Genomic DNA, 27,432 nt, shown 5'->3' on the forward strand with positions numbered 1-27,432 from the left:
AGACTATTTATTTCTTCTTCTATCCTCAAGAATGGCAGAGTGGGTAGTAGGAAATGGCTTGTAAGCTCGTTTGAGATGAAATGGCTTTCCCCAGTAAGAGAGTTTGCCTTTGCCCTATTCCTTATGTATATTCTCTTCATCTGGAGGTTGGTAGGGGATTGGTCCTGGATCTTTTAAAATAACACTTATTCTCCATGCCCAGTTATAAGAGGTCTTAACCCACTGCACTAATGGATACAGATACCACAGAAGGATTTTCATTCTAATTTCTCTTTTACCACATCCTAATTTGTTTCTCAGTCTAGAACATTAAGATTCAAACAGGCATACTTCTAGTAAGCCCACACAGGGAGCCTAAAGCAGGTAAAAATTTATCTTTCATAGCAGCAACAACTTAAAAAATTGCAGATGTATTTTTGGTGGGGGGAGCCACATGAAGAAACACTGGGTACTTTATAGACATAATTTTTATTAACATGGTATCCCTGAGAGGCAGATTAAGGTGTAAACATTATTCTGCTTTACAGAAAGGGAGATGGAAACACAAGACATCTGGAACCAGAATTCAGATCTGCTGATACCCCAACCAGTGCTTTTTACACACAACTATACATAAATATACTAAAGACAGTAATCGCTCATATTAAAAAACACATTTAAAAAACACACAACCATCTCAAATCCTGAGGCACTGCTTTAGACTGGTGTTTCTTCTATCTTCATGTCTGCTTAGGCCACATAATTGAGATACCATCTCCTCCTAATAAATGTTAGGACATTTTTTTGTAGTAGGATCCGTCAATACCAGAACCCTAATCAACCTCTCATCTAACACAGCAAGCTATGAATTACAGAATATTCTATTTCCCTACTCCTCTTCCATATCTCATTCTGGCCACAGGACTCTGATAAATGTGAATATGAAACAGCTACTTATCCCAGGCCTTAGCCATCTGTTCACATTCCTTTTTCCTCAGACCTGCCCATTAAAGTATTTTCTCAAGATACTAGTTTCTGACCTTTGTTTCTTATAGGAGCTAGTCCCCTCAGACTGCTCATTCTTCCCCAGTGTGAGCTGGCTGTTTCATCAATAAGTATAGCACAGTACCTGATTTACTATAGGTGGATGAAATCACCACCTCCAGATCTGCCTCTGGCACTCCATGTTCCAGTTAAGGCAGTTCTCTACCTTGTGCATAGCCTAGATCATATTCTTCCTCAATTTTGTGCTCCTTCAAGCTTTGTCTAACTTTCCTTAGAGTCTGTCCTTTGCCCTCAGCTCCATCTGCATAAAACACCTTGCTCTCCACTTTCCCCATTTCTCACCCACTCAGTACTCAGTTTTGTGATTAGTTTTGTAAAGTTCATCCCATCCTGATTTACCCAATAACCTTCCTTTCTTTGAACACTTGCTGTTTCATGAAGCCTTCCTGAATAAAGAGAAGAAAATACCTCCCAGATTTTTCTTATAAAAAACTATAATGTATTAGACCTTAACATTTATGCAAAATGTTACTAGATTTCTAGAGTTCTCTAAAACTGTTGCAGCTCTACATGTGCACTTATTATTTGTCCATGTCAGTCATCTGTTCTAGATTGTAAGAACAAGGACAGGGTCTGTTTACCTTGTGCTGTACAGGGCTCATCATACTACTAGGAATATGAGCAATTAATTCAATACTATTTGATTATACAGAATCACACTTGTGTTTGAAGAGCTTTTAAAAACATCTATACAGGTGAATATTTGCATGTGCATGTGTGTGAGTATTGGCAACTCCACTGACCAAAGATAATCTGTCCTCCTTGCCATTAGGGTAAAGAGTTGTTGGCACAGAGCCATTTGTTTCATAATCCATGGGTACATGGTAGTGGCATCTGCTCAATGAAGGATAGTATTGAGCACCCATGGAGTGCTGTATAATACTAAACTAGGTGTTTGGTGTGTGTGGAATGCACAATCCCCTACTGGCAGCCTTAACTGCTTTCTTTCATATCAGCATATCCAGCTTACTTGCTCTTTGCACTTCTGGACCAGAAGAGACAGATGAAACTCAGGTAAGATGGAACAGAAGAAAAAAAATCAAACTAGATGCTCTAAATGTACTATTCTATTCCAGATCTTCTAGGGCTTAGAAGAAATTAAGAAATCCAGGGTTCACACTTCAATATATAAAGTTTACCCTGTTTCCCCATCTAGAACACCTAGGCTTTTGACAAGAGGATTCATAGGTCAGAACCAAGATGGATATTAAACTCTCCTTTAAGGTAAATGAAGAGTTTGCCTGACAAATATCATTCTAAGCACAGGCTTAATACGAACAGGAAGAGCCACAGTTTTGCATTTCCATAATTGTATAAAAAGACCCACTCAATTAGGAAAGTCTCACAGCTTCTCCCTGAAATGCTGTGATAGGTTTTTCCAGTTGAAATGCAGCTGAATAACAGGATAAATAAATACATGGCATCTACTACTATGTTCTACTACAGGAACAATATAGACACTGAGAGGTAAAGGTGTTATCTGTCATTTCCACTGTAGGCAAGGAGAGGGACTGAAATCTTCTTTTCATTCTTAAGATGACTACCCTAGGAATTCGTAGATCCAGGAAAAACTTGGGAACAGAGTGGGGTAAATCTTAAGAGTGTTTCCTAAGCTAGTTGGGCAGAGGAGATGGATCTCACAATTGGAAGACTTTTTCAAACAATTTCACTGCATTTATCTTTTTAAATTCTCAGGGGCTTATTGCTTAGGTGTTGACTGTGACAGAAGTTTCTCTCGTGTATGGATCTCTCGGTGCTTATTTAGAGCAGAACTTTTACTAAAGCACTTGCCACAGTCATGACACCCATAGGGTTTCTCTCCTGTGTGGGTTCTATGATGTGCACGTAGGTCAGAACTTTTACTGAAGCTCTTTCCACAGTCAGGACACACGTGGGGTCTCTCTCCTGTGTGTATCCTCCGATGTGCACTGAAATGAGAACTGTTGTTGAAGCTTTTTCCACACTCTTCACATTGATAGGGCTTTTCTCCTGTGTGGGTTCTCTGGTGAATTATAAGGCTTGAGCTCTGATTGAAGCGTTTTCCACACTCACCACACTGATATGGTTTCTCTCCTGTGTGGATTCTCCTGTGGGTGATGAAATTTGAACTGTCACGGAAACTTTTTCCACAGTCAAGACACTTATAAGGTTTCTCTCCAGTGTGGATTCTCCGGTGTCTAATGAGGCGTGCACTCCGACTGAAGCTTTTCCCACAGTCAGCACATTTATATGGATTTTCCACTTGATGAGATATCTGATGCACAAGGTGGGAGTTCGGACCAAAACTTTTGCTGTATCTGAGATACTTACAGGGTTTTTCTCCCAAGTAAGGTCTCTGATGATTTAGAACTTTACCTAAACTCCTCTCTGGGAATGCTGGTTTTCCCCTTCTCTCCTCTGGGGTATTTTCCCACTGTTGTCCTGATCTATACTCACTCTCACCACCTTTACCTTGAGTAAGACGCCGGGAAACTTTCCTTTCAGACCTTGCAAGTAATGTTCTATGTAGTTGTACTTCCTCAGAAATATCTCGTTTTAGATTCTCTTCGTTATCAAATCCAGCCTCAAAACCTGATATAAGAATAGAATTTTATTTATTTATTTATTTATTTATTTATTTATTTATTTATTTATTTAATTAATTTATTTATTTGATTTGATTTATTCATGAGAGGCACAGGAGGGGTAGGGGAGTGGGGGGCAGAGACACAGGCAGAGGGAGAAGCAGGCTCCATGCCTGGAGCCTGATGTGGGACTCAATCCCAGGACTCCAGGATCACGCCCTGGGCCAAAGGCAGGCACTAAACCGCTGAGCCACCCAGGGATCCCCAAGAGTAGAATTTTAAAAGTTACCCATCTCCTCAATATTATGTGCTGGGGATAAGGCAAGTATCACATTAGAAGTTTAAAGATAAAAATTAAGGAGCACTGGATCCCAATGACTACTACCAATTGGAATTCCAATGTTTTTACTCCTCTACTTAGTAATCTATCACACGCTTCTCATTTGTTACAGAGGCTGATTAATACATTCTTTTAACTTTTCCTGGATACCCACAATATTCAGAAAATCCTCTCAGTATAACAAGGAAAACCTACCAGATTTAAGATAGGTTCAGGAATGCCCAGGAAAACTCTGAGAAACTTCTATATCCAAACAGAGCTAAATGAGTCCTCCTCCCCTCAAATTCCAATATACATCAAGAATGAAAACAGGGGGATCCCTGGGTGGCTCAGCGGTTTCGCGCCTGCCTTTGGCCCAGGGCGCAATCCTGGAGTCCCAGGATCAAGTCCCATGTCGGGCTCCCTGTGTGGAGCCTGCTTCTCCCTCTGCCTGTGTCTCTGCCTCTCTCTCTCTCTCTCTCTCTCTGTGTGTGTGTGTGTGTCTCTGATGAATAAATAAATAAAATCTTTAAAAAAAAAAAAAGTGAACTTTTAAAATCAACTTCATCTCACTATGGGTATACAATGTGCTACTTGGGAGATGTTACCTTTCATACTCCCTGCTAGGTAAACTGCCTAACAGTTCAGCTGTAGATGATAACAAATTTAGAAAGTCTGCACCCATCAGACTGATGCTGTAGTATGAGAAGGCAAGTCAGGTGAATAATTTATATCCTTCTGAGCTGCCTTAATAAAAAGGAAACCTGAAAAAAAAAGAAAAGAAAGGAAACCTGGAGAAGAGAGAAGGTAGAAGGTAGTCACAAGAATCCATGAGAGCTGGGTATAGAGGCCTGTCTCCTGGTCTTTAGATTGTTGATTTTTCTCCTAAATCCTACTGCCTCCCCGTTGCTACTTAAACCTTAAGAAGTAAAAGGATCTTACCACTGGGGCTCTGGAATAAGACTGGAGCACGAGTCATGACAACCTCCAGGGGTACCTCAGTATCCTCTTCATCATCCTCAGAATCTTCTTCTATGGTCTCTTCTGCCATGTCGGCTTGCTTCTCAGCTTCAGTCTCACTTGTCTCCTGGATGGGGCAAGAGGCTGTCTCTTCTTCCTGGCTGTCACTGGGCGGGGCAACAACCCTGGCACTCACCAGAGCATCCATCTCTTCAAAGAAGGGACAGGTCTCTGGTGCTTGGCCATTCTTGACTTTCCGATAGCTGGTTTGTAGGCTTTTAAACTTGGTCCGACACTGCTCTGGTGTCCTTAAAAATCCATATTCCCATAACCGCTCAGCCACTGCTCCATACAACTGGCTGTTACGGTGACAATTCCGGAGGGCTTCGTAGAACTGAGTTTCACTAAGAATTGCAAGGTAAGTCTTTGTCTCTTCATAGCCCCAGTGTACACCTGCCACCAAAAGAGAAATTTTAGCACTACTTAATCCAGGGCTTTACAGCCTCAATTCCTCAGTCCTATCAAGTGCATGATGAAAAACCACCTAAGCTTGGGCTCCTAAGTGAAAAAGTAAAAATACTTCATGTTTCCAAAATCTATACAAAGTAGAGGGAAGGGAGAGTCAAAGTGTCTTCCTCCCACTTGACATCCAGCTGGAGAGGACAATGCTTCCATCATCCTCCAGTCACTGCAGATAAAGGAGTTGGGGAAAGAATTGGAAGACAGAGAAAAAGTGGAAAAAAGATGAAAAAAAATGAAAATAATAGCAGCTAGCATATGTGCCATGTCTCTGGTTTACCTGCATTTATTCCAGTAATAAAAAAGAATGAAAGAAAAAAATAGATACTGAGAAAGGAAAAAGTAGAAGATAAGAAGACAAGCCTAGAACAGAATTGAAGTAACACCACACATTATCATTGCTGCTGTGCCCCATTTTACGAGTGAGGAAACAAGTTTTGAAATGGCCAGATAACTATCCAAGGTGACCCAGGTGATGAGTGGTCAAGATAAAAAACAAAGCCCCAACTCATATTTCGGTGTTCTTTCCATAACAACATGGTTACACAAATTATATCAACAGTAATAAATAATACTTAAAAACAGTTCCATGGGCAAATAATATTTCAACAAAGTGTTTCTTACTATGTGTGTTTATGTGTTATGTGTTTACTATGTGTGTTTCAACAAGGTTTCTTACTATGTGTATTGTGAATCTCCTCTAGGAGATTCTTAGAAAATGTTTCCCCAGCTTTGGGCAGTCCTTCACTATGCTATGCTAAGTGAAAACGAACACAAAATATAAATTGATGTTGAGAACTGGGGAAATATAAAGCATCAGTTTGTATAAGGTGCCCAAAAAATAGTCTCCTTAAAGATAGTATAGTGTAGTGTCAGGTTTTTCTCAGCAGTCAAAGATTTTATAAGAAAAAAAATTTTTAATAAATGGAAGGAATGATAGTCTTTTTAAGAGCTCTTAAGAATCTTCTGAGTACTTCTTTAAAATATCTAAAATTACTCCCTATTACTTAATATTCCCACAAAAGAGAATGAAATACACACAGAACTGAGAAGTGCCTCTGTGTTCTCTATTTAAGTGACAAAGCTGACAGGCAACATTAAACTTCCTGACTACACATGCTATCTCATAACTCCTCAAATCTATTCACAGAACCCCAAAAAGAAAAGGTTCTTACCACTTGGGCTTCGAAAAAGAACAGGTGCAGTGGAGTTTTCAGGGTCTTGAGGCAGGGCCTCCTGGCCCATTTCATCACTGCCAGACTCTTCAGCCAAAGCCTCTTCTGCTTCCTCATGCTGCCAGCCCCCTTGCCCTGGCTCCTCAGTCTCAGGATCACTGCCCACCAGGCCAGAGTGAGAGGCTGCCTCTTCCAAGCCGTTACTGGGCAAGGCAATGACCTGGGCACTCATCAGGGCCTCCATCTCTTCAAAGAAGGGGCAGGTCTCAGGTGGATGACCACTCTTGACTTTCCGGTAGCTCTTCTGCAGACCTTTAAACTTGGTCCGACACTGTTCCAAGGTCCGAAAGAAGCCATACTCTCGGAGCCGCTCAGCCACGGCCCCGTACACTTGGCTGTTTCGATGACAGTTTCGGAGCGCCTCATAAAACTCAGTCTGACTGAGAATTGCAAGGAGAGTTCTGGTCTCTTCATAGCCCCAATGTACACCTGCTACCTTCTCGTCCTCAAAGCCCCAGTAATCCTGGTCCACCCAACTTCTTCTCTCTCTCTTAGGTGATAACAGATCAGCATGCATTTGTTTATCTCCTGTGTGACTGCCTCTTGGGAGTTCCTTCTCCTTGGAGCCCAGATCAGGGACCCATGGCTCTCCTTGCTCCAACCTGGAGACCACACCGGATTTAGGAAATGGAAATCCTGCTTGCAGGGAAGTAAACAAAGGATATCATAATTTGGATTGATCATAAAAACACCTGTGAGTTCAGACCTGCCTTTTTTTGAATCCAAGAGGCTTATAAAAGAAAGTGTCTAAGGAAGTGTTTTCAGAAAGTTCAATGGGGTGGAGAAAGTGGAGAAAATACATAAAACCTCAAAAAAGAATATTTTCCAGAGCAGGGTGACAAGAGAGGAAAAGGTTCTGTTTGTGTGTTCAATGCAAATACTCCTGTTCCATGTTGCTCCCTAGCCTTCCTCGCCACTTACAGGCAGGTCTTGGCACTGCTGGGAACAGTCACCTCCTGTCTCCTATTAGTTTTCCACTTGGTGCTAGAGAATTAAACTCAGAGTAATTTCAAGAAGAAGGAGAGTAGGGGAGAAACTTCAATTCATCCATTTCCTTCACACGGTCACTAAGTTCTAAGGATTTTTCCCTTAGTATATTCTGCTCTGTTCTTCCTGCTACCATCCAAATCTAGACCCTTTGTCCTCTCACACCCGGATCACTGCCACAGTAACTATCCTACCTAACTTCAGGCTCTAGCTTCCTCAGCTCAACCTTAACCCAAGTGCCTACCATGTACCGTCCATTCATATCAGACTCCTCTCCAGAACACAGCATATAAATTATTCATCACTCTGTGCCTCTCCAAATTTAACCCATTCTATGAGAAGTTGTATTTGCCAAAGCACCCCATGAAACCTTCCCTACTGCCCTCCCTCATCTCCCACTCTGCTGAACCCCTACTACAGTCACATGAATTGAAGAACAAGTCATTGTTTGGCATGGTTTCCATACAGTTAGGTTCAGTACATACTTGCTTTCAATCACATGCTAAGCTCTTTGAGAATAGGCACTTTCACTTATTGCAGAGTACCTTGCAAGGCATCGGAATACATGGCAGATATTCAAAAGATTAATTCTGCAAGTCTCTGTGTGGGGTTGAGGGATTGCATCCGGATTACTAAACAGAGACCATTACAAATGGCTGAGAAGGCTAGCTTCTTGGATGATAAGATCAGAATTCAAAACAACCAACAAGTAAAAGAAATGATTTAAAAAAAAAAAAAAAAAAAAAAGCCAAACAGATAATATGGAGTTCAACCAAGTGCAAAGAAGAAAAACAAGTTCTACACAATCAAGTACAACAATAAGCACTAGGCACAAAGACAATGGGGAAAGTGGTAAGAGTCCTGGGAGTTACCAAGTAAACAATAATCACGAAATAATTACTTGAGCTGTACTGAAAGAAAGTGTAGCGAAATTCTGAAGTAAAATTCCTACTCTGCCCCTATGTACCAAACCCTCCCTGGAATAATACCATTTAATTCTCCACAATAAATGTGATATTTGGAAGACTTCATTTCCAAGGGAGAGTGACAAAAACTTAGTAGGTCTAAAGAATGGAGCTTCTGGGGAAGAGCTTAAAGAAACAAATATAGTTCAATTTGGAGAAGGAAAATGACTGAAAGGAGGCTGTGCCTTCAAGTATACAAAAAAATTTTTATCTAGAAAATACTGACCTAGTATCATTACCAAGGGGAAACAAAATAATTCTAATTCTGATAAAAACTAAGAAGCCATCCTCTGGCAGACTTGTTAAAAGAGGAAATATAAGAATACTACATCAGAGAGCTGAACTACATACCTTCAGGTCTCCCAACAACTGCATACTCTACAATTTCAGCTCATTTCCTGAAATCCCTTTCCCACTCACTACTCCCAACCCTACTTCCCAATTTAGAATGGCATCCTATCTTCCCATATGAATCTACTCCTCACCGCTCCTTTGAAAAGGTCTGAGCTTCTCCTTTGGGTTCATCTGCTCCTGTGGTCCCAGGTCTGGGCTTCTTGCCCTCTCTTTCTTGGTTACGCCCCTGGGTTGGGGTTCCACTGACTCCTGCCGAACACTTAATAACTCTCGTGATGATTTCAGGGGTGTCATCTTCTCCAAGCGCACTTCCTGCCCCTTCACAGAGACTGTGACCTAGAAACAACCCCCATTAATTGTCACTGCAAGGTTATAATGAGGGGCATTCCCAGAGGAGATTACTTAATATCCCAAAAGAGTTCATCCTTTTGGGACTTGGGTAGGTTTGGTGGGGGAGGTGGTTTAACAGTAAACAAGGGTCTTTCTTATATCATTAGATATTCTGCAGCTGGAACTCCAGAAAGAAAAGATCAAAATAATGAACCCACCTACAAGCTAAAAAAATAATTCCCCTTTCTTCCCTCTTAAGTAAAAAACTGTAAAACTATGAATAACTCATTATGACAGGGTAACAAAGGTACACCCAGGTAGCATCTCCAGATAAGCTCTATCTGAAAAAGTTACCTGTTCCAGGACCTGTAGTATAAGCATCACCAAAGGAGATTGTGCCCCTCTTTAAACCTGTCGATACCTTAATGTGGCCCTTTATCCTTGCCCCTTCCCAGTCACACACTTCTTAATTCCCCCTCCCTTCTCACCGAACGTCCAGGTCTTCCAGGCTCTCTTTCTAAATCTTCCACCAGAGCCACTGCCTCCTCTCCACTTTCTGGACATTGCTCCTGTACCCAATTCTGGATCTCCCCAGGTAAGATGGTCAGGAACTGCTCTAGCACCAACAATTCTACAATCTGCTCCTTGGTGCGCACCTCCGGCCTTAGCCAACGACAGCAAAGTTCCCAGAGTTGGCTGAAAGCCTCCCGGGGCCCAGCTACCTCCTGGTAGTGAAATCTCCTGAAGCGCTGTCGGAAGGTCTCAGGGTTAGTGCCATTCCCTCTCAGAGTGGGTTTGGCCATCATTCACAGCGAAAGCAGCTCCCCTCCACTTAAGGGTTGGAAGGCTTACACCTATTTTCCCATGTCCTTGGAGAATCACCTGCAGAGGAGTCTCTCAACTGTAAGAAGAGTTTCTTCCTAGGGTAGAGAGAGATGGCACTATCAGAAGAAATAAACTTGTAGGTCTGAAGTCTTGCCAAGAGCGGGCCTGCCTTCCCGTATACTCCACGTGGCCATCTGAGGTAGCACCAACGTGAGGACGGCAAGCCAAAACTGAGCATGAAGGAGAAAAGACCTTTCAGAGGCTGCCATTTCTGGGTGACTTTCAGGGCAGCCTGGGGAGGCAGCTAAGAATAAAGTATTGTCTGCTCTTCTTCCACCTCCCCCCGAACCCGACCCCATTTAGCTCCCTGACCAATGTTGCATAGTCAGTCCGAACCATATGGGACACCTGGCCTTAAGAGCATCTAAAGGCAAGTCACCATCCTGCTGAAGGCAACAGAGAGCCTCTGTCCAGCGGGTCGCAGCTCATCTCCCCCAGTACCTCCACAGTCTTCCCGGAGGCCCTTTGCATCCTCCCCTCCCCCTCGGACCACACAACTACCAATTCCCACCCGGGACAAAAATCAAGTACTGAATACTGGGTCTTTGTTTCCCCTCACAGCGTTAAGTCACCGCTCAGCAACTGTTCGGGAACTACTGGCGGGGAAACCTCGCGCATTGGCAAGACTGGTTTTGGTTCCTGACGCGAGGGCCGGTGGGCGTGGGGAGTCACACTGAGTTGGTGGAGAATGGGAGTCCGAGGGGGCGGTAGTAATGGGTCTCCTGAGGACGAGTTCGGTTGCTGGCCAGGGGCTCCGAGGGCTGCGGGGTTCGCGGGAGCGGAACTCGGCTCAACGAGTGGCGGGTGCAGGATTCCGGCCTCTTTGTCTTCGCTCCCTCCGGCCAGGTCACTCTCGGAGCCGTCGTGCGGCGCCTCCAGGGGCCTCCGAGGGGCTAAGGCGCCCTGAGAGCACCCTCCAGCCACCCCTGGGAGCGTCCCCTTCTCGGGGCTGCCCCTCAACCCACTCGCATCTCTGCCCCCGGGCCAGCCTCACCCTCTGAGGGTCGGGCCCCAGCCCCGGCTCTCCAGCCTCCTAGTCCGGCTCTCAAACCGGAAGTCCGAGCGGGCGACTCGGGCGCGGAGGGCGCATGCGCAGGGGCACCCACGGAGACTTCTCCAGCGGAGCAGCGGCAGGAGCGAGCGAGTGGGCCCCGCGGAGCGCGGCACACTTCCGGGACGTGGGGCGCCGGTCCCGTCCCCTTTCCCGTCCGCTCTTCCCGCAGCAGTTGTTTCGCCACTTGCGGTTCAGGACGAACCGCCTGTCCCAGGGGCCTGTGCGCCCTTCAAGAAGGCAGCATTCGCCTCCGTGGTTCCCTGGAGGACCGTTGGAGGGGGGCGCGACGGACACAGGGACTCGAGGTCCGCCTTGGGAATGATCCACGAACTGCTCTTGGCTCTGAGCGGGTACCCAGGGTCCATTTTCACGTGGAACAAGCGGAGCGGCCTCCAGGTACGGCCCAGCTCCGAGCGCGGGAACTCGGGAGCGCCGAATGGGCGGGCCCGCGCCAGGCCCGGGGGAGGAGTCTGCAGGCTCGAAGGGCGGGGCCTGCGGGGGCTGAGGTTTCGCGGGGCGAGTCCGCCCGCTGGTCGCCGAGCCTGTGCGGAGGGGCGTCCGCGCGGTACCTCACCTCGGGGCGGCTGGGCGCGGGCCCGCCAACCGGAGGTGGAGCCGGAGGCCTCGCCTGCGGGGAGGAGGAGGGAGCCGGCGACCCGGCTTCAGGCTGAGGTGTCTGAGCGAGAGTTGCTAGGGAAGTGGATGTAAAGGTGAAGGAGGCGCTTTCACCCGTTTTCACGCTCACACTGCTTTAAAGCGGGCTGTGCAAGCTGGTCCAGATACACAGCGCTTCACACACCGTGTGGGGTCAGCCGGTTCTGTTGACTGAAAAATGGAGTGTTTCTCTCATTACTCCTTTCGCAGGAAATTCTGCACTAGGAGAATTTGGAAGGGGTTTTCATGTAACCAGGAGTGTAAGAGGAGGAAGGTACGATACGCATCTCATTCAATCTTCACAGCCACTTACCTCCATTTCACAGATTGACTCCCTGTATCTGGTAGCTAGTAGTTAGCGAGCTTGGTCTTGAATCCCATGTCCGCTTGCCTCGAGTATCTGTACTATTCCTTTCTGCTGCTTTCAGTAATATCCAGCCCTCTCAATAACTTAGGTATCGTTAGCCCCAGTTTACAAAAGAGGAAACTGAAGCTCAGAGAAATTTATGGTGACTAGTCCTGGCAATGGCAGGATTTGAATTTAGCTCTGTCTGATCACAAAGTCATGCCAGTTCCAAACCAAGCAACAGATTCTTTTTATTTTTTCATTTTTCTTTTTATATATATATATATATATATTTTGCCGAGCAACAGATTCTTAATTATAGAGAACAAACTGATGGTTACCAGAGGGGAGGAGAGTGGGGGAAATGGGAGAAATAGGTGATGGGGATTAAGGAGCGCACTTCTTGGGGTGAGCACTGGTGTTGTTATGGAAGTGTTAAATCATTGTGTTGTACACCTGAAACTAGTATTTCACTAAGTTAACTGGAATTTAAATGAAAACTTAAATAAGTCATGCCTATTCTTATAAGAATTGGCGGTTTAGGCTGTGAAAAAGCAGAAAAATGACATTCTCAATGTACAAAGCCTGTAAGTTAGATTCCCCTCATTATTTATTTTCCCCTGTAAAACTAGCACAATGACAGACATATAGGAAGAAGATGCTTAGAAGTATTTGTGGGAGCTTGACTATCTGAAGTAAAAAGATAACAGAGTATAGGAAAGATAGCTGTCTTCCTTTCATTTTTTTTTAAGTTTTTATTTATTCAAGAGAGACACAGAGCGAGGCAGAGACATAGGCAGAGGGAGAGAAATTAGAATTCTTGTGCATTACTGGTGGGAATGCAAAATATTGTATACTTTCTGCAGAGCAGTGTTTTTCACATTCAAATAAAGGGAAGAATTGTTATGAATACCTAATATTGATAAAAATCATTTTATTATAATATTGAGTATGTGCGCACATTAACCTAAGTATAAACTCAAACATATTGCTCTTAAAAAACTATAAAGCCAAGTATTTGTTACAAAGTAAACAAAACTACCAAATGGATAAGTTCAGAATAACACTAATGCATGTTTTCTCAGCCTTGGCACTATTGACCTTGTGGACTGGATAATTCTTTGTTGTGGGGGTATGTCCTGCCTATGCATGATAGGATGTTTAGCAGCATCCATAGCCTCTACCCACTAGATGTCAGTAGTACCGGATAAAATCTTTAAAAAAAAATTCTTCTTTGCCTGTTTAGTACCACATTCACTGTCATGTAAAGATGGCATCCACAAAATACAGTACTCACAATATAAATATGTAATATGATCAGTTCCTTGGGGACAGTAACTACATCTGATTTTGTTCATTTAATCTCGGGCTGTTAACACAGTGCTTGGGATAAATAGGTGTTTGTTTAAAGTTGGTTGATCTTCCAAAGAAGATATACAGTGGCCAATAGGCAAATGAAAAGATTATCAGTATAGCTGATTATTAGGGAAATGCAGATCAAAAGGACAAATGAGGGATCCCTGGGTGGCGCAGTGGTTTGGCGCCTGCCTTTGGCCCAGGGCGCGATCCTGGAGACCCGGGATCGAATCCCACGTCGGGCTCCCGGTGCATGGAGCCTGCTTCTCCCTCTGCCTATGTCTCTGCCTCTCTCTCTCTCTCTCTGTGTGTGTGACTATCATAAATAAATAAAAATTAAAAAAAACAAAACAAAAGGATAAATGATACCATTTTATACCCATTAGGATGACTATTATAAAAAAAAAATGACAAGTGTAGGTGAGGTTGTGGAGAAATTAGAATTTTTTTTTTTAAAGATTTTATTTATATATTCATGAGAGACACACACAGAGAGGCAGAGACATAGGCAGAGGGAGAAGCAGGCTCCATGCAGGGAGCTCGATGCGGGACTCGATCCCGGGACTCCTGGATCACGCCCTGGGCCCAAGGCAGGCGCTCAACCCCTGAGTCACCTAGGCGTCCCCCCCCCCCTTTTTTTTTTAAGATTTTATTTATTGATTCATGAGAGAGGCAAAGACATAGGCAGAGGGAGAGAAGTTAGAATTCTTGTGCATTACTAGTGGGAATGGAAAATGGTATAGCCCCTGTGGAAAACAATATGTGATTCCTCAAAAAAATTAAACAGAATTACAAAGTAATCCAGCAATTTCACTTTTTAGGTATACACCTAAAAAAAGCTAAAGAAGGGATGTGATGGGATCCCTGGGTGGCGCAGCGGTTTGGCCCCTGCCTTTGGCCCAGGGCGCGATCCTGGAGACCCGGGTGCATGGAGCCTGCTTCTCCCTCTGCCTGTGTCTCTGCCTCTCTCTCGCTCTCTCTCTCTGTGACTATCATAAATAAATTTAAAAAAAAAAAAAAAAAGAAGGGATGTGAACAGATATTTGTATACCCCGTTCATAGCAGAATTATTCACTATAGCCAAAAGGTAAAAATAACTCAATTGACCCTTGACAGATGAATTGGATAAACAAAATGCTGCACAAACATACAATGGACTATTTTTAAGTCTTAAGAAAGAAGGAAATTCTGACACATGTTACAACATGGATTAACCTTGGAGACACTATGCTAAGTGAAAAAGCCAGTTATCAAAGGACAAATATTGTATTTACATTTATTTGAAGTACTTCAAATGGTCAAAATTATAAGACAGAGAGAAGGGTGCTAGCAGGAGGGAATAATGGGAAGCTAATGTTAAATGGATACAGAGTTTCAGTTTGGGAAGATAAAAAAGCTCTGGAGATGGATGGTGGTGATGGATGCACAACAGTGTTAAAATGCACTTAATGCCACAGACAGAACTGTACATATAAAGATGGCTAAAATGGTAACTTTTATGTTACATGTATCTTACCACAATATAAAAAAAATTTTGGTTGAATGAATACACTCTCCTACAACCTTTTTCTACTTGAACTGCTATGAAACCTTTATAAAGTATAGTAGGTTATTGTTTGGCATTCATTTCAATTAAGATAATACCCAGTGAAATGAAATACCAAATACAAATGAAAATATAGGCACTATGTTTATATGTCCAGGTATGGTCCTTTTATAGATTATAGTATGTTACATTAATTTTATTTTTTAAATGAAAATAAATTTTAAAAACTTATAGAGAATTTGTTAATCTTAAGAATATGTCTGAGAGGGATCCCTGGGTGGCTCAGCGGTTTGGCGCCTGCTTTTGGCCCAGGGCGCGATCCTGGAGACCCGGGATCGAATCCCACGTCGGGCTCCCGGTGCATGGAGCCTGCTTCTCCCTCTGCCTGTGTCTCTGCCTCTCTCTCTCTCTCTCTCTCTCTGTGACTATCATAAATAAATAAAAATTAAAAAAAAAAAAAAGAATATGTCTGCGAAACCCCTGGAGTCTACAGATCTTGGTTTGAGCAGTATCACTAAAGAGACATTGTTAAAATCAAAATCTCCATATACCTGGGGTGCGTGGATGGCTCAGTTGGTTGAGTGCATATGCCTTTGGCTCTAGTCATGATCCCAGGGTCCTGAGATCAAGCTTTCTGCTTAGCAGGGAGTCTGCTTTTCCCTCTGCCCTCTTTCTGCTGCTCATTCAGTCTCTCTCTCTCTCTCTCAAAATCTTTTTTAAAAATATTTATTTATTCATGAGAGACACAGAAAGAGAGAGGCAGAGACACAGGCAGAGGGAGAAGCAGGCTCCATGCAGGGGGCCCGATGTGGGACTCGATCCTGGGACTCCAAGGTCACCCCCTGGGCAGAAGACAGATGCTCAACCGCTGAGCCACCCAGGCATCCCGTCAAATAAAATCTTATAACAAACAAATCCCCATATCCTTATAGGCCATCCCTGGAAGATTGCATAAGAAACAAATAATAGTAGCTACCTGTGGGGAGGTCGACTTATTTTTAATCTACAACATTTGGTAGTATTTGAATTCTTTACCATGTGCTACCACCTATTTCAGTAAACAATTAATTAGATCAAGGATGGAGAACAACACCTTTGTAGCAGTTTGGAATTTACCAAGCTTAAATGGGCATCTGGAGAAGGAAAGTGATTCATAGTATGAAGCATTTGAAGCACATCAAAGATATGCAGGCATCAGTGTTTTTAGCCTGTTCCTCTTCCTACAGGTGTCACAGGACTTCCCATTTCTCCATCCAAGTGAAACCAGTGTCTTGAACCGACTCTGCCGGCTGGGCACAGACTATATTCGCTTCACTGAGTTCATTGAACAGTACACGGGCCATGTGCAGCAACAGGTAGGCTGCTGTTCCCAGGGAATGGACACCTCCAGAGGTCAGGAGCCATGTCAAGTTTTGAGTGAATCCACTGGTAATTGATATGAAATAAGTCTCAAGGTGTTATGAATTTCTCATCATTGGAATTACTCAAGTGAGGGCCAGATAACTGTCTAGCTCAAACAAAGAAGATATACACAGGGACCAATTTAGGCAAGTTTGTATAAGAGAAAATATGCTTTGCCTGAGTTTTAGGAGACCTGAGTTAAATCAGTTTGAGCTGGACCAGAGTTCCAATTCCAGTAAAAGCACAGTGCATCATTTCAGATCTTTTTTGCCCATTTTGCTTCTAACTTCCTTAGTCACATGGACACAATCAACTAAAGTCTTTGGGCTTCATTTTTCTTATTTGAAAATGAAAGAGTTGCTGAGTGAAGTAAGTCAGTTGGAGAAGGACAAACATTATATGTTCTCATTCATTTGGGGAATATAAATAATAGTGAAAGGGAATATAAGGGAAGGGAGAAGAAATGTGTGGGAAATATCAGAAAGGGAGACAGAATGTAAAGACTGCTAACTCGGAAACGAACTAGGGGTGGTAGAAGGGGAGGAGGGCGGGGGGGTGGGAGTGAATGGGTGACGGGCACTGGGGGTTATTCTGTATGTTGGTAAATTGAACACCAATAAAAAATAAATTAAAAAAAAGAAAAAGAAAATGAAAGAGTTAAATCAGAGAAAGTGCTTGGCACATAGTAAGCACTTAATAAATATTATCATTAATATGAATTAATTGGAAGTGTACACTATTAATTGTGATTAATGGTGTAGAGGTCAAGGTTTTGTGTCCTGCTCTATCACTTACTAGCCATAGACTGCTTGGCAGTAACCTAATGCTTAGTAACTACGGCTCAGTTCACTTATCCATAAAATAGGATAATAGGTGGAACCTATCTCATAGGGTTGTAAAGATTAAACAAGGTAATTCATGCAAAGTGCCTGGCACATAGTAAGCACTCATTTCTTTAAAGAGAAATTTTAAAGTTCCCTTTTATTTTTAACAGTCTGTAATTCTGTCCATGGTAAGTAAAAAGATTACTGAATTGTGTAACTCTGATTCAGTATGACTGTTGCCCAGTTGATTCTGGTTGAGGAGAAAGGCAGGGACTTCTAGAAAGAGAAAGGAAGGATTCCTGAAATAATGCAGTCAGTACTTTCTGTTTTATAAGTTGGTTGTCAGACTTTTGGTGGATGGACATCTATGGGGCAGAGTTTTTGGAGAATAATACCTTATATTTTCATCTCTGGGACAGGGATTCAGATTCTCTCAAAAAGATTTTATTGCAAATATATAAGCTAAATGTGAGCTTAAAATCTAATCAATGCCATTTTGCTATAAAATCATATTAATGAGGGCACATGAATTATCAGAGTTACAACCCATATATATATTTATGTAGATGAGAAGGCCTTTAGTTTTAATTTTTACAAGTAACACTTAAAAGAAAAAAACCTGTCCTGTATTCCTGTGACTATATGGATTTTATCTTATATAATATGTGAATTCCTGCTTTCCCAAATTCTAAAGATATCTATAGTGCCTCTTTTTTTGGAACAGTAAAAAGCATACTTAATTTCTCTTTCATTTAGTGATAAATGAAGACATTCAGTTCTCTGGAATGACACAGGATCAAAACAAAATTGGCTGGTTGTACGCCCATCTGGTCTGTTTCACCCTATAACCATGCCAGTCTTATTATAGCTGTGAACCTTTATCTTCAGGAACTGCTAGTATCTTTTGCAACATCATCTGACTACACTGTGCCTCATAACCCCAGAGTCCAAGTTTCCTACCCCATTTGTTGTAGAATTCTGTGATTGTATCTACTGCCAACAGAGCCTGATCACCCAAGTCAGTACCTAGCTAGAGAGGCTGGTCATCATAGCCTATAGTCAGCTTCCTCTGCCATTCCCTGTGTAAAATACAGAAGAGGCCCTTAGAAAAAAATGCAGGTCTCCTGAAAGCCAAGCTGTATTTGTCAGTAGGCTCTTGGTGAGAGTCTAATCACTCCTTATGTTGACTAATCAGATTCATGCTCCTGCTGAATTTACCAGACAGGAAAAGAGATGTTAGAAGGAGGATTGAGGTTATTTTGTTTATTCAGTGAATATTTACCCTGTGTTCAAAGAACTGTGCTAGAAGCTGAAATACAAAGATGAATAAAGTATGTGTCCTGCCTTCATGAAGCTCTTGGTCTAGAGAAGGGGATGTATAAACAAAAATAGATGCTATGAAAAGCATAGAGACACTATGAAAGCAACAAAGGGGGAGCAATTCGTTTCCTAGGGAGAGTTAGGAAGGGCTTTAAGAAAAGAGATGCTTGAGTTGGGTCCTGTAGGAAGAGTAGATATTTGTCACAAAGATGAGTACACAGTTAAAAGTGGAACACATCCAGATTCATAGGGGTGAGAAATAGAAGCAAGGCACATTTGGCAAACTGTGGGTAGTTTGGAAATGAGAATGTGATGTTGGAAGCAGTAAAATATAATTTTAGAGAGGTAGTTAAGGGCTCAAATGTAGAAGTCATTGTATGCCATGTAGAGGAGTTAAGATATTCTGGGGTGGGTGCCTGAGTGGCTCAGTTGGTTGAGCCTCTGCCTTCTGCTCAGGTCATGATCCCAGGGTCCTGGGATGGAGCTCTGCATTGGGCTCCCTACTCAGCAGGGGTCAGGGGTCTGCTTCTCTCTCTCCCTCTGCTGCTCCCCCTCCCTGTGCTCCCTCACTCTGTCAAGTAAATAAATAAATAAAATCTCAAAAAAAAAAAAAAAAAAAGATATTCTGGGGCAATGGAAAGCTACCAAAGGGATTTAAGCTGGAAGTCATAAGGTTAGTTGTGGAAAAATCTCCACTGACAGTATGAGGTACTATCTGGTTGTTTGTCTTAGAGATGGGGAGAAAGAGAGAGAGAGAGAGAGAGAGAAGGGCAGAGGGAAAGAGAGAATCTTTTTTTTTTTTTAATTTTTTTAAATTTTTATTTATTTATGATAGTCACAGAGAGAGAGAGAGGCAGAGACACAGGCAGAGGGAGAAGCAGGCTCCATGCACCGGGAGCCCGACGTGGGATTCGATCCCGGGTCTCCAGGATCGCGCCCTGGGCCAAAGGCAGGCGCCAAACCGCGGCGCCACCCAGGGATCCCCGAAAGAGAGAATCTTAAACAGGCTCCACACCCAGTGCAGAGCCCGGTGTCAGGCTCAGTCTCACAACCCTGAGATCATGACCTGAGCCGAAATCAAGAGTGACACTCAACTGACTGAGCCACCCAGGAACCCCCTTCCTGATTGTTTGTAACATCTAGGCTGCATGGCAAGTTAAAATATTATCACATTTTAAAAGGTCAAAACTCCAAATCTGTCTCTCTAGTTGAGTTTTCCCCTCACTAAAGGACTGCTTTGATATGGAATCATTTAAGCAAAAACAATAACACTAATAAAGGATAATGTTTTCCTCATGTTTTAGAGTCTGAACTGTGAGGTTGAGTTCTCTTTGTTTGATTTCAGGATCACCACCCATCTCAGCAGGGCCAAGGTGGGCTCCATGGAATCTACCTAAGGGCCTTCTGCACAGGACTGGATTCAGTTTTGCAGCCTTATCGCCAAGCACTGCTAGATTTAGAACAAGAGGTAAGAGAGAAGATACAGGAAAGATGTCTCTGGGACAGCTGATTAGGGCATGTTCTCGAATTTGAGATGTCCTTTGATATGGTCAGGTAAAGAGAGAACTATTTTCTGCATGGCTAAAGGGTACAGTGTTCTCTGTGATTGCCCAAACTATAGTCAAAGTGGCATGCAAATCATGGCAAAGGTTCCTGAGTGAGTTTATCAGAGCCCTAGCTTTGTTTTTTGTCACCTGAAAAATCAGAATTAATAATCTATAAACTATCAATACTCGATAGCCTAAAACTAACACTGAGCCCATTCTCAGATTCCCATCTAGTTTTCAGAGATCAAATAGATTCAAGGTATTTTATATGGAGCCCTAATTGCAGTGTTTTTTGTTGCAGTTCTTGGCTGACCCCCATCTTTCCACATCACATGTCAATTATTCCTTGGATCAGGTATGCTGTCCAAATAATAAAATGCTATGGTATCTGTTGATAATGTTAGAATAATCTAACTTAAGGGGTACTGGCTGGCTCAGTCAGTGGAGCATGCAACTCTTGATCTCAGGGGTTGTGAGTTTGAGCCGCATATTGGGTGGAGGGATTACTTTAAAAATCTTTTTTAAATAATGAGGAATTAAAAAAAAGAGGGAGCGCCTGAGTGAGGCTCAGTCAATTAAGCATCTGACTCTTGATTTTGGCTCAGGTCATGATCACAGGTCTGTGAGATCAAGCTCTGCATCAAGCTCTGCACCAGGCGTGCAGCCTGCTTTGGATTCTTTCTTTCCCTCTGCCCACCCACTCTCTCTAAAAAACTTTTTTTTTTTTTAAGATTTTATTTATTTATTCATGACAGAGAAAGAGAGAGAGAGAGAGGCAGAGACACAGGCAGAGGGAGAAGCAGGCTCCATGCAGGGAGCCTGATGTGGGACTTGATCCCCGGACTCCAGGATCACGCCCTGGGCCAAAGGCAGGCGCTAAACCGCTGAGCCACCCAGGGATCCCTAAAAAACTTTAAAAATTAAATCTATTAAAAAAATAATAATATAACTTAAGACAGTATTTTTGAGAACATTTTTCCTTCTGGATTCAGAGCCCAGCATTTTATATTTTGTATGCTTTCTGAGATTAGAACTGTTTAGAAAGCTCCAAATTTAATTAAAATCTAATGTCTGATATTAATGCCCTGTGTTGCCTTTAATATTAACAATTATGCTAGCCTCAGAAATAGAAACTGTTTCTTTTTTTTTTTTTTTAATTTTATTTATTCAGAGAGAGAGAGAGGGAGGCAGAGACACAGGCAGAGGGAGAAGCAGACTCCATGCAGGGAGCCTGACGTGGGACTCGATCCCCGGTCTCCAGGATCACACCCCGGGCTGCAGGTGGCGCTAAATCGCTGTGCCACTGGGGATGCCCTGAAACGGTTTCTTTGGGTCATTCTCTCTCTGCAACCAACCACCATATCAAATTGCCTTAGGATTCTAGATCTTGGCTGTTCTGTAGTATTGCTATCTTTATGCTAAGTGGGACTATTTAGAAACCTAAGCATTTCCTGAGTCAATTTTTTTTCCTTGTATTTAATTGTGTACCCTCCTAATTATTCTCTGTTTTGCAGTTCCAGCTCCTTTTCCCCTCTGTAATGGTTGTGGTAGAACAAATTAAAAGTCAAAAGGTGAGAACTTTTCTTTTTTCCTTTGCTGTGTTAAGCGCCAAGGATATATTCATAATTAATTTTGCCTTACTTTCTTTTAAAGACCCTAGGTTTTAGTAATTTTCATTTATTTATTCATTGTTTTAATAATGGTTGCTTGAGTATCATGCTAAATATCCGAAATGCAAAAATAAGTTACAACCCTGCCCTTAAGTACCTCCTGATCCAAAAGGTGGGGCTAATGTTAATTGATGTACCCCAGAATGCTGTTGGGTAAGAGCAAAATGCTATGGATGGTATTTGGAGGTGAGAGCATTTTATATTAAGAATTTAAAATTTTTGGATACAGGGGCACCTGGCTGGCTCAGTTGATTCAGCATCTGCCTTTGGCTCAGGTCATGATCTCAGTGTTAGGCTTCCGGCTCAGGGAGTCTGCTTCTCCCTCTGCCCCTCCCCCTGGCTCATGCTCCAGTGCTCTCTCTCTCTCTCTTTCTCAAATAAAATCTTAAAAAAAAAAAAAAAAGAATTGTTGGATATGGATCTTGAGAAGTGGAAAGTTCATCTTTAGAAAGAATAATAGATTTATAGTTAGGGTGCTGGCAGTTTTTTAAAAATTAGATCATTGGCTGAAACCCAGATGCTTATTTTATTAAATATGCCTGTTCTTATCACAAGTTTTTATCATGTGCATCAAAAAGTGAGGGTCCTCAATGAAAGGAGAATGCCTTTTCTGGGCAGAAGTAATAAATGCTTTAAGATTTCACATTAGAAAAAAAATTTTTTTTTTAATTTTACATTAGAAGAAGAATCTGCTAGTTCGTAACTGGATGAAAAAGGACAAATGGATTAAATACGTTTAGTGCATTTATGTTTTTAAGCTGTTATATTTGTACCTTAGTTTATTAGGAGTGTTTACCTCGATAAATTTAACTACTTAACCAGTTAATTTGCCAGATTGCAGCTTCATTTTTTTTTGCTGTACAAGTTTAGAATCTTATACTACTTGTAACTCTCTTGTGCTGAGTTCATTCTGAGCCAGCAAAGCCCATGAGGGGAGGTGCTGTTTGGCCCTTCAAAGCTGATTACTCTCAGCAAATAACATTCAGCTTTTATTGTACACTTACTATATACCAGACAGTGTGCTAAGTGCTTCACATACTTGAATCCATTCAGTCCTCTGAGGGACCAAGTAGGTTAGGGAATGTGCTTAGGGTCACACAGATGGTAGGAGATGGTAGAGCTGGGATCTAAATCTGGGTCTGTCTGCCTCAAAAGACTTATGCTCTTAACTACTCTACTAAACTGTCCCCCTAAGTTGGAGGGGACCTTCTGGATAAGTAGAGTTAGTGTAAGAGTTCCATGCTTAGCTGCACATCTCAGTTGACTTTCAGTTTCTATTGGCCACAGAAAGAAGAGTAGAAATTGAGTAGGGCAATTGCAGATGGGCAAATCTTCCTCCTTGCTCAGGTGGTTGTAGAAAAGCCAGTGTGCTCTGGCTCTAGAGAGAAAAAATGAGGTGGTCCAGCACATGGGTGGGAGTGAGAACAGGAATGATAGCCAGCAGACACAAGGGATCCTTTTAGAGTGATAGAAATGTTATAAAACTAGATTATAGCAATGATTGCACAACTCTGTAAATTTACTAAAAATTGTTGAACAGTATACTTAAAATAGGTGAATTTTATGGTATATAAATTATACTTCAATAAAGCAGTTTTAAAAAGAGAGTGAACCAGAAGGACATGGAAGAAACAGATTTTTGGGAAATTATATGCCTTATAAAGAGCCTGAATTAGGCCTTAATCTGAAATAAAAAGATTTCCTTACCTCTTAGGTTGGAATTCCAACTCTAAATTATTTTGGTTTCTCTAGTGCAATAGTTCTCAAACTTCACTGTACATTAGAATCACTTGGAGCAGACTGTTAAAACCATGTGGCTGCTGGTTAAAACCCCAGAGATGCTGATTCAGTAAGGCTGGAGTTGGGCCCAACAATTTGCATTTCTTAAAAACTCCCACGTGCTACTGCCTTTGCTGGGGGTGGGGATACTGGTGGAGTAGAGAGGATTAAGTAGGGCTCCATCCTTTTGAGAGCAACTATTATGATATCATGATCTATCATAACAAACATATATTTGAACTTCATTCCCTTTCTGACACAGAGCTTCTAAAACCCTTGAAATTTTGTAAGTGATAAGAATGATAAAGGTGTCCTGATATTCATAACAAACCCCTATCAACCACACCTGAGCCTATGTTAAGTGACTTTTGGAAAGCACCTAAGGATAGGCTGGTTGCCAAGAGAACCAACAATTTGATTGGAGGGTTGACTCATACCTCTGACCTCTGAGGAAGAGAAAGCTGCTAGAGATTGAGTTCAGTCACCAGTAGCCAATGATTAATCAATTGTGACTATGTAATGAAGCCTCCATAAAAACCCAGAAGGACTGGTTTCAGAGAACTTGTAGGTTGGTGAACCAGAACTCTTCTTCATGCTACATACACTTCTGGGCCCACACTCCTTGGACACTGAAGCTCCTTTGTTTGGGACTTCGTACTGTGCATCTATTCATCTGACTGTTGATTCTTATCTTTAGTTTGCTTTTTAATAAACAGGTAATCTAATGAGTAAAAGGCTTTTCTCAGTTTTGTGAGCTGCTCTAGCAAATTCATGGAATCCAAGGAGAGGGTCATGGGAACTTCCGATTCCTCAGCCAGTCAGTCCTGTGCTTGAGATTGGTGTCAGAGGCTGAGGGCAGTCTTGTGGGAATCTGATGATATTCTGGGTAGGTCGTGTTAGAACTGAGTTGAATTATAGGACACCTAGCTGGTGTTAGAGAATTGCTTGGTGTTGTGGAGGAACCGCCTCCCAAACACATTGGAATTGGATTCAGAATCAGAACTATACATAGATCTTTATCCCCATTATCTGCTGGATTGTGCCCTCTGGATTGAATACAGAATGTGAGTTTGTGTTACAGGAACTATTGAAATGGAATCAAGTTTGACAAGGCTGTATTTTGCACAGATTCATGGTTGTCAGATCCTGGAAACGGTATACAAACACAGCTGTGGAGGTTTGCCTCCTGTTCGCAGTGCACTAGAAAAGTAAGTCATGGCTGAATTGGGGGCAGGGGTGGGTGACCAAGTGCCTTGACTTTGCACTTGTTTTATTTTCAGGTCATCCCAGGTCAGCTTTTCCCTCTGGGAAAAATTATGACCAGGATAGAAAAGATCCATGAGCTTTTCTATGTAGAGCAGGATAGAAAAGCCCACATGTATGATGGCTCAGAAACTGAAAAAAGAGTGATGAAGTTTGAGTATCAAAGCTAGGATCTAGTCACCTATATGACCTTGATGCAATGCTTTTTAATTTGGGGATCTCATTATCCTTGGAGAATTTCCATTACATGTGCTGGATAAAGTAGCTATATCTAAACATGTGTATTTTGAGTAGCTAATATTTCATATTGAGGGTCTTAAAAATATTTACACTTTTATCATTCCATAATGCCACTCTTGAGGAATTTTATCCTGACAGTTATTTTAAAGAATAACCATATGCAGAAACATTCATTGTAATGTTGTCTGTAGGAAATTAGAAAATTCCAGCAGTGGAAGAAAGCTAAATAGAGGTGTATTCCCTTGATAGTCTATAAACATAAAATTAAAATTAAAATGCTATAAATATAAATACTGTTAGAATCTGCAAAAGGAAACTTTCCAGAACATGCTTACAGAACTTAATTCTCTATTGGAGAATTAAGAATTGCATTTTGAGAATGCAATTCTATTGGAGAATTAAGAATTGCAGAAAAAAGAACTACATTTTGATTATAGAAAATACAGACATGGGGGATCCCTGGGTGGCTCAGTGGTCTAGCGCCTGCCTTTGGCCCAGGGCGTGATCCTGGAGTCCCGGGATCGAGTCCCACATCAAGCTCCCTGCATGGAGCCTGCTTCTCCTTCTGCCTGTGCCTCTGCTTCTCTCTCTTTCTCTGTGTCTCTCATGAATAAATAAATAAAATATTAAAAAAAAAAAGAGAAAATACAGACATGCAAAGAAAAAAATAGTAACATTTTCTAATCTTTGAGACATCCAATTTAACTTTTGCTGTGTATTTCTCTATATAAATATACGTAGTTTTATGCACGGAATATAAAATCTTACATCATATATTTGCAGGGACCAAATTTTATAGATCAAATACTCAAATGTGCACAATTTTTTTAAGATTTTATTTATTCATGAGAGACACAGAGAGAGAGAGAGAGGCAGAGATACAAGCAGGCTCCATGCAGGGAGCCCGATGTGGGACTCGATCTCAGGACTCCGGGATCACGCCCTGGGCGGAAGGCAGGCTCTAAACCGCTGAGCTACCCGGGCTGCCCCCTTCCTTGCCTTTTAAATCTTTGATGACAACTGACATTTTAAGAGTCTTCACCAGCTGTCTTGTTAACTCTTACATAACCTGGATTTTTCTGATTATTTCCTCATGGATTCGATTTACGTTAAACATTTTTGGCAAGAACACTACATACCACAGGCCATGTTATTTCTTGTTGCATCTCATCAGAAGGCACAGAAAGTATATTCCATTATTGCTGTTGTAAAAGCTTGATCACTTGGTTTAGGTGTTTTCTATCAGATGTCTCCATTTTATTTATTTATTTTTAAAAGATTTTATTTATTAATGAGACACACACATGCACACACACAGAGAGGCAGAGATACAGGCAAAGGGATACAGTCATGCTGCACGCAGGGAGCCCGACATGGGACTCGATCCCGGGTCTCCAGGATCACGCTCTGGACTGAAGGTGGTGCTAAACCGCTGAGCCACCCGGGCTACCCAAGATGTCTTCCATTTTAAAGGCACATTTTCATCTTTGTAATTAATGTTATCTGGGAAGTGATCCTTTGAGACCACGAGAATATCCCATTCTCCAACAACCTTTCTGCATTTTGTTGGATTATACTTCTTCAGGTAAACCTGCCTCTCACAGAGTGAATCTACTCTCCCTATGTGATGCCAACAAGAATAAAACAAATTTAATACTATATTAGCCAAAAACACTCCTGTAAGTGCATTTAACTTTAACAAGAACCCTCAATCTTGAAACACACTTCATACAAAAGAAAATGTACCTCTCCTAAAAAACTAACAGAACGTTTACTGTACATTTAGACTTCAGTTTGTAGGCTACAAGTTTGGAGATTTAATCACTTAGTTCATCCATAAACTTTTAAATTGAAACAGCACACTTATTTTTAGCTTAATTGGTCATTTCCTTCCTGAGTCATCAGACTCTCAGGCCTCTGTTTATCCTGTCACAGTTTAGAGCGTGGCCTCTGTGCTGATGAGGGGTTTCATGTTCGTTAAGTGGACTTCTAAGGCTCCTGCTTTTCTCTCTACTCAGGATCCTGGCCGTGTGTCATGGGGTCATGTACAAGCAGCTCTCAGCCTGGATGCTACATGGACTCCTCCTGGACCAGCATGAAGAGTTCTTTATCAAACAGGGTCCCTCTTCTGGTAATGTCAGTGCCCAGACAGAAGAGGATGAAGAGGATCTGGGCATTGGGGGACTGACAGGAAAACAGTTGAGAGAACTCCAGGACTTGGTGAGAGCATAACAAAGCCTAGCATACCTGCCAGGAGTCAGAAAAATCTA

At 42.2% G+C, this 27,432-nt stretch overlaps 2 protein-coding genes across 6 annotated transcripts in view; one reads left to right on the forward strand and one right to left on the reverse strand.

Moving 5' to 3' along the window:
• Nucleotides 1-449: 449 nt before the first annotated feature.
• On the reverse strand, nt 450-11,294 carry ZSCAN29 (zinc finger and SCAN domain containing 29). 4 transcript variants are annotated; one of them, XM_038580239.1, is made up of 6 exons: nt 11,157-11,294; nt 9,766-10,197; nt 9,079-9,283; nt 6,582-7,277; nt 4,870-5,340; nt 450-3,615 (listed from the first exon to the last, which is right to left on the reverse strand). In XM_038580239.1, exons 2-6 carry the CDS (start codon nt 10,081-10,083, stop codon nt 2,744-2,746), a joined length of 2,562 nt encoding a protein of 853 aa, XP_038436167.1. In that variant the 5' UTR covers nt 10,084-10,197; nt 11,157-11,294; the 3' UTR covers nt 450-2,743. The 4 variants fall into 4 exon arrangements, with proteins under 4 accessions (XP_038436167.1, XP_038436165.1, XP_038436166.1 ...); XM_038580237.1 differs by having other exon boundaries at nt 10,722-11,274; XM_038580238.1 differs by having other exon boundaries at nt 10,694-11,274.
• A 185-nt stretch (nt 11,295-11,479) lies between these two features.
• The window catches only part of TUBGCP4 (tubulin gamma complex associated protein 4), a 35,999-nt gene continuing 20,046 nt past the window's right edge, over nt 11,480-27,432 (forward strand). Inside the window, exons 1-7 of one of the 2 annotated variants that reach the window (XM_038580241.1) lie at nt 11,480-11,612; nt 16,345-16,473; nt 20,009-20,131; nt 20,512-20,565; nt 21,725-21,781; nt 24,788-24,867; nt 27,181-27,382. In XM_038580241.1, coding sequence (XP_038436169.1) covers nt 11,535-11,612; nt 16,345-16,473; nt 20,009-20,131; nt 20,512-20,565; nt 21,725-21,781; nt 24,788-24,867; nt 27,181-27,382 — 723 coding nt within the window. In that variant the 5' untranslated portion in view covers nt 11,480-11,534. Of the gene's footprint in view, nt 11,613-11,944; nt 12,145-16,344; nt 16,474-20,008; nt 20,132-20,511; nt 20,566-21,724; nt 21,782-24,787; nt 24,868-27,180; nt 27,383-27,432 lie in introns of those variants that run through there. The other variant, XM_038580240.1, reaches the window with a different exon arrangement.

This window comes from Canis lupus, chromosome 30 (genome assembly GCF_011100685.1).
Source record: "Canis lupus familiaris isolate Mischka breed German Shepherd chromosome 30, alternate assembly UU_Cfam_GSD_1.0, whole genome shotgun sequence".
Lineage (NCBI taxonomy): Eukaryota > Metazoa > Chordata > Mammalia > Carnivora > Canidae > Canis > Canis lupus.

Coding starts and splice junctions, on each gene's coding strand:
- ZSCAN29 (XM_038580239.1), bottom strand. CDS start 10,083: ATGATGGCCAAACCCACTCTGAGAGGGAATGGCACTAACCCTGAGACC. Junction 5,341..6,581: donor TCTTTTTCGAAGCCCAAGTG/GTAAGAACCTTT, acceptor TTTTGGTGGCAG/GTGTACACTGGGGCTATGAA. Junction 3,616..4,869: donor CTTATTCCAGAGCCCCAGTG/GTAAGATCCTTT, acceptor TTCTTATATCAG/GTTTTGAGGCTGGATTTGAT.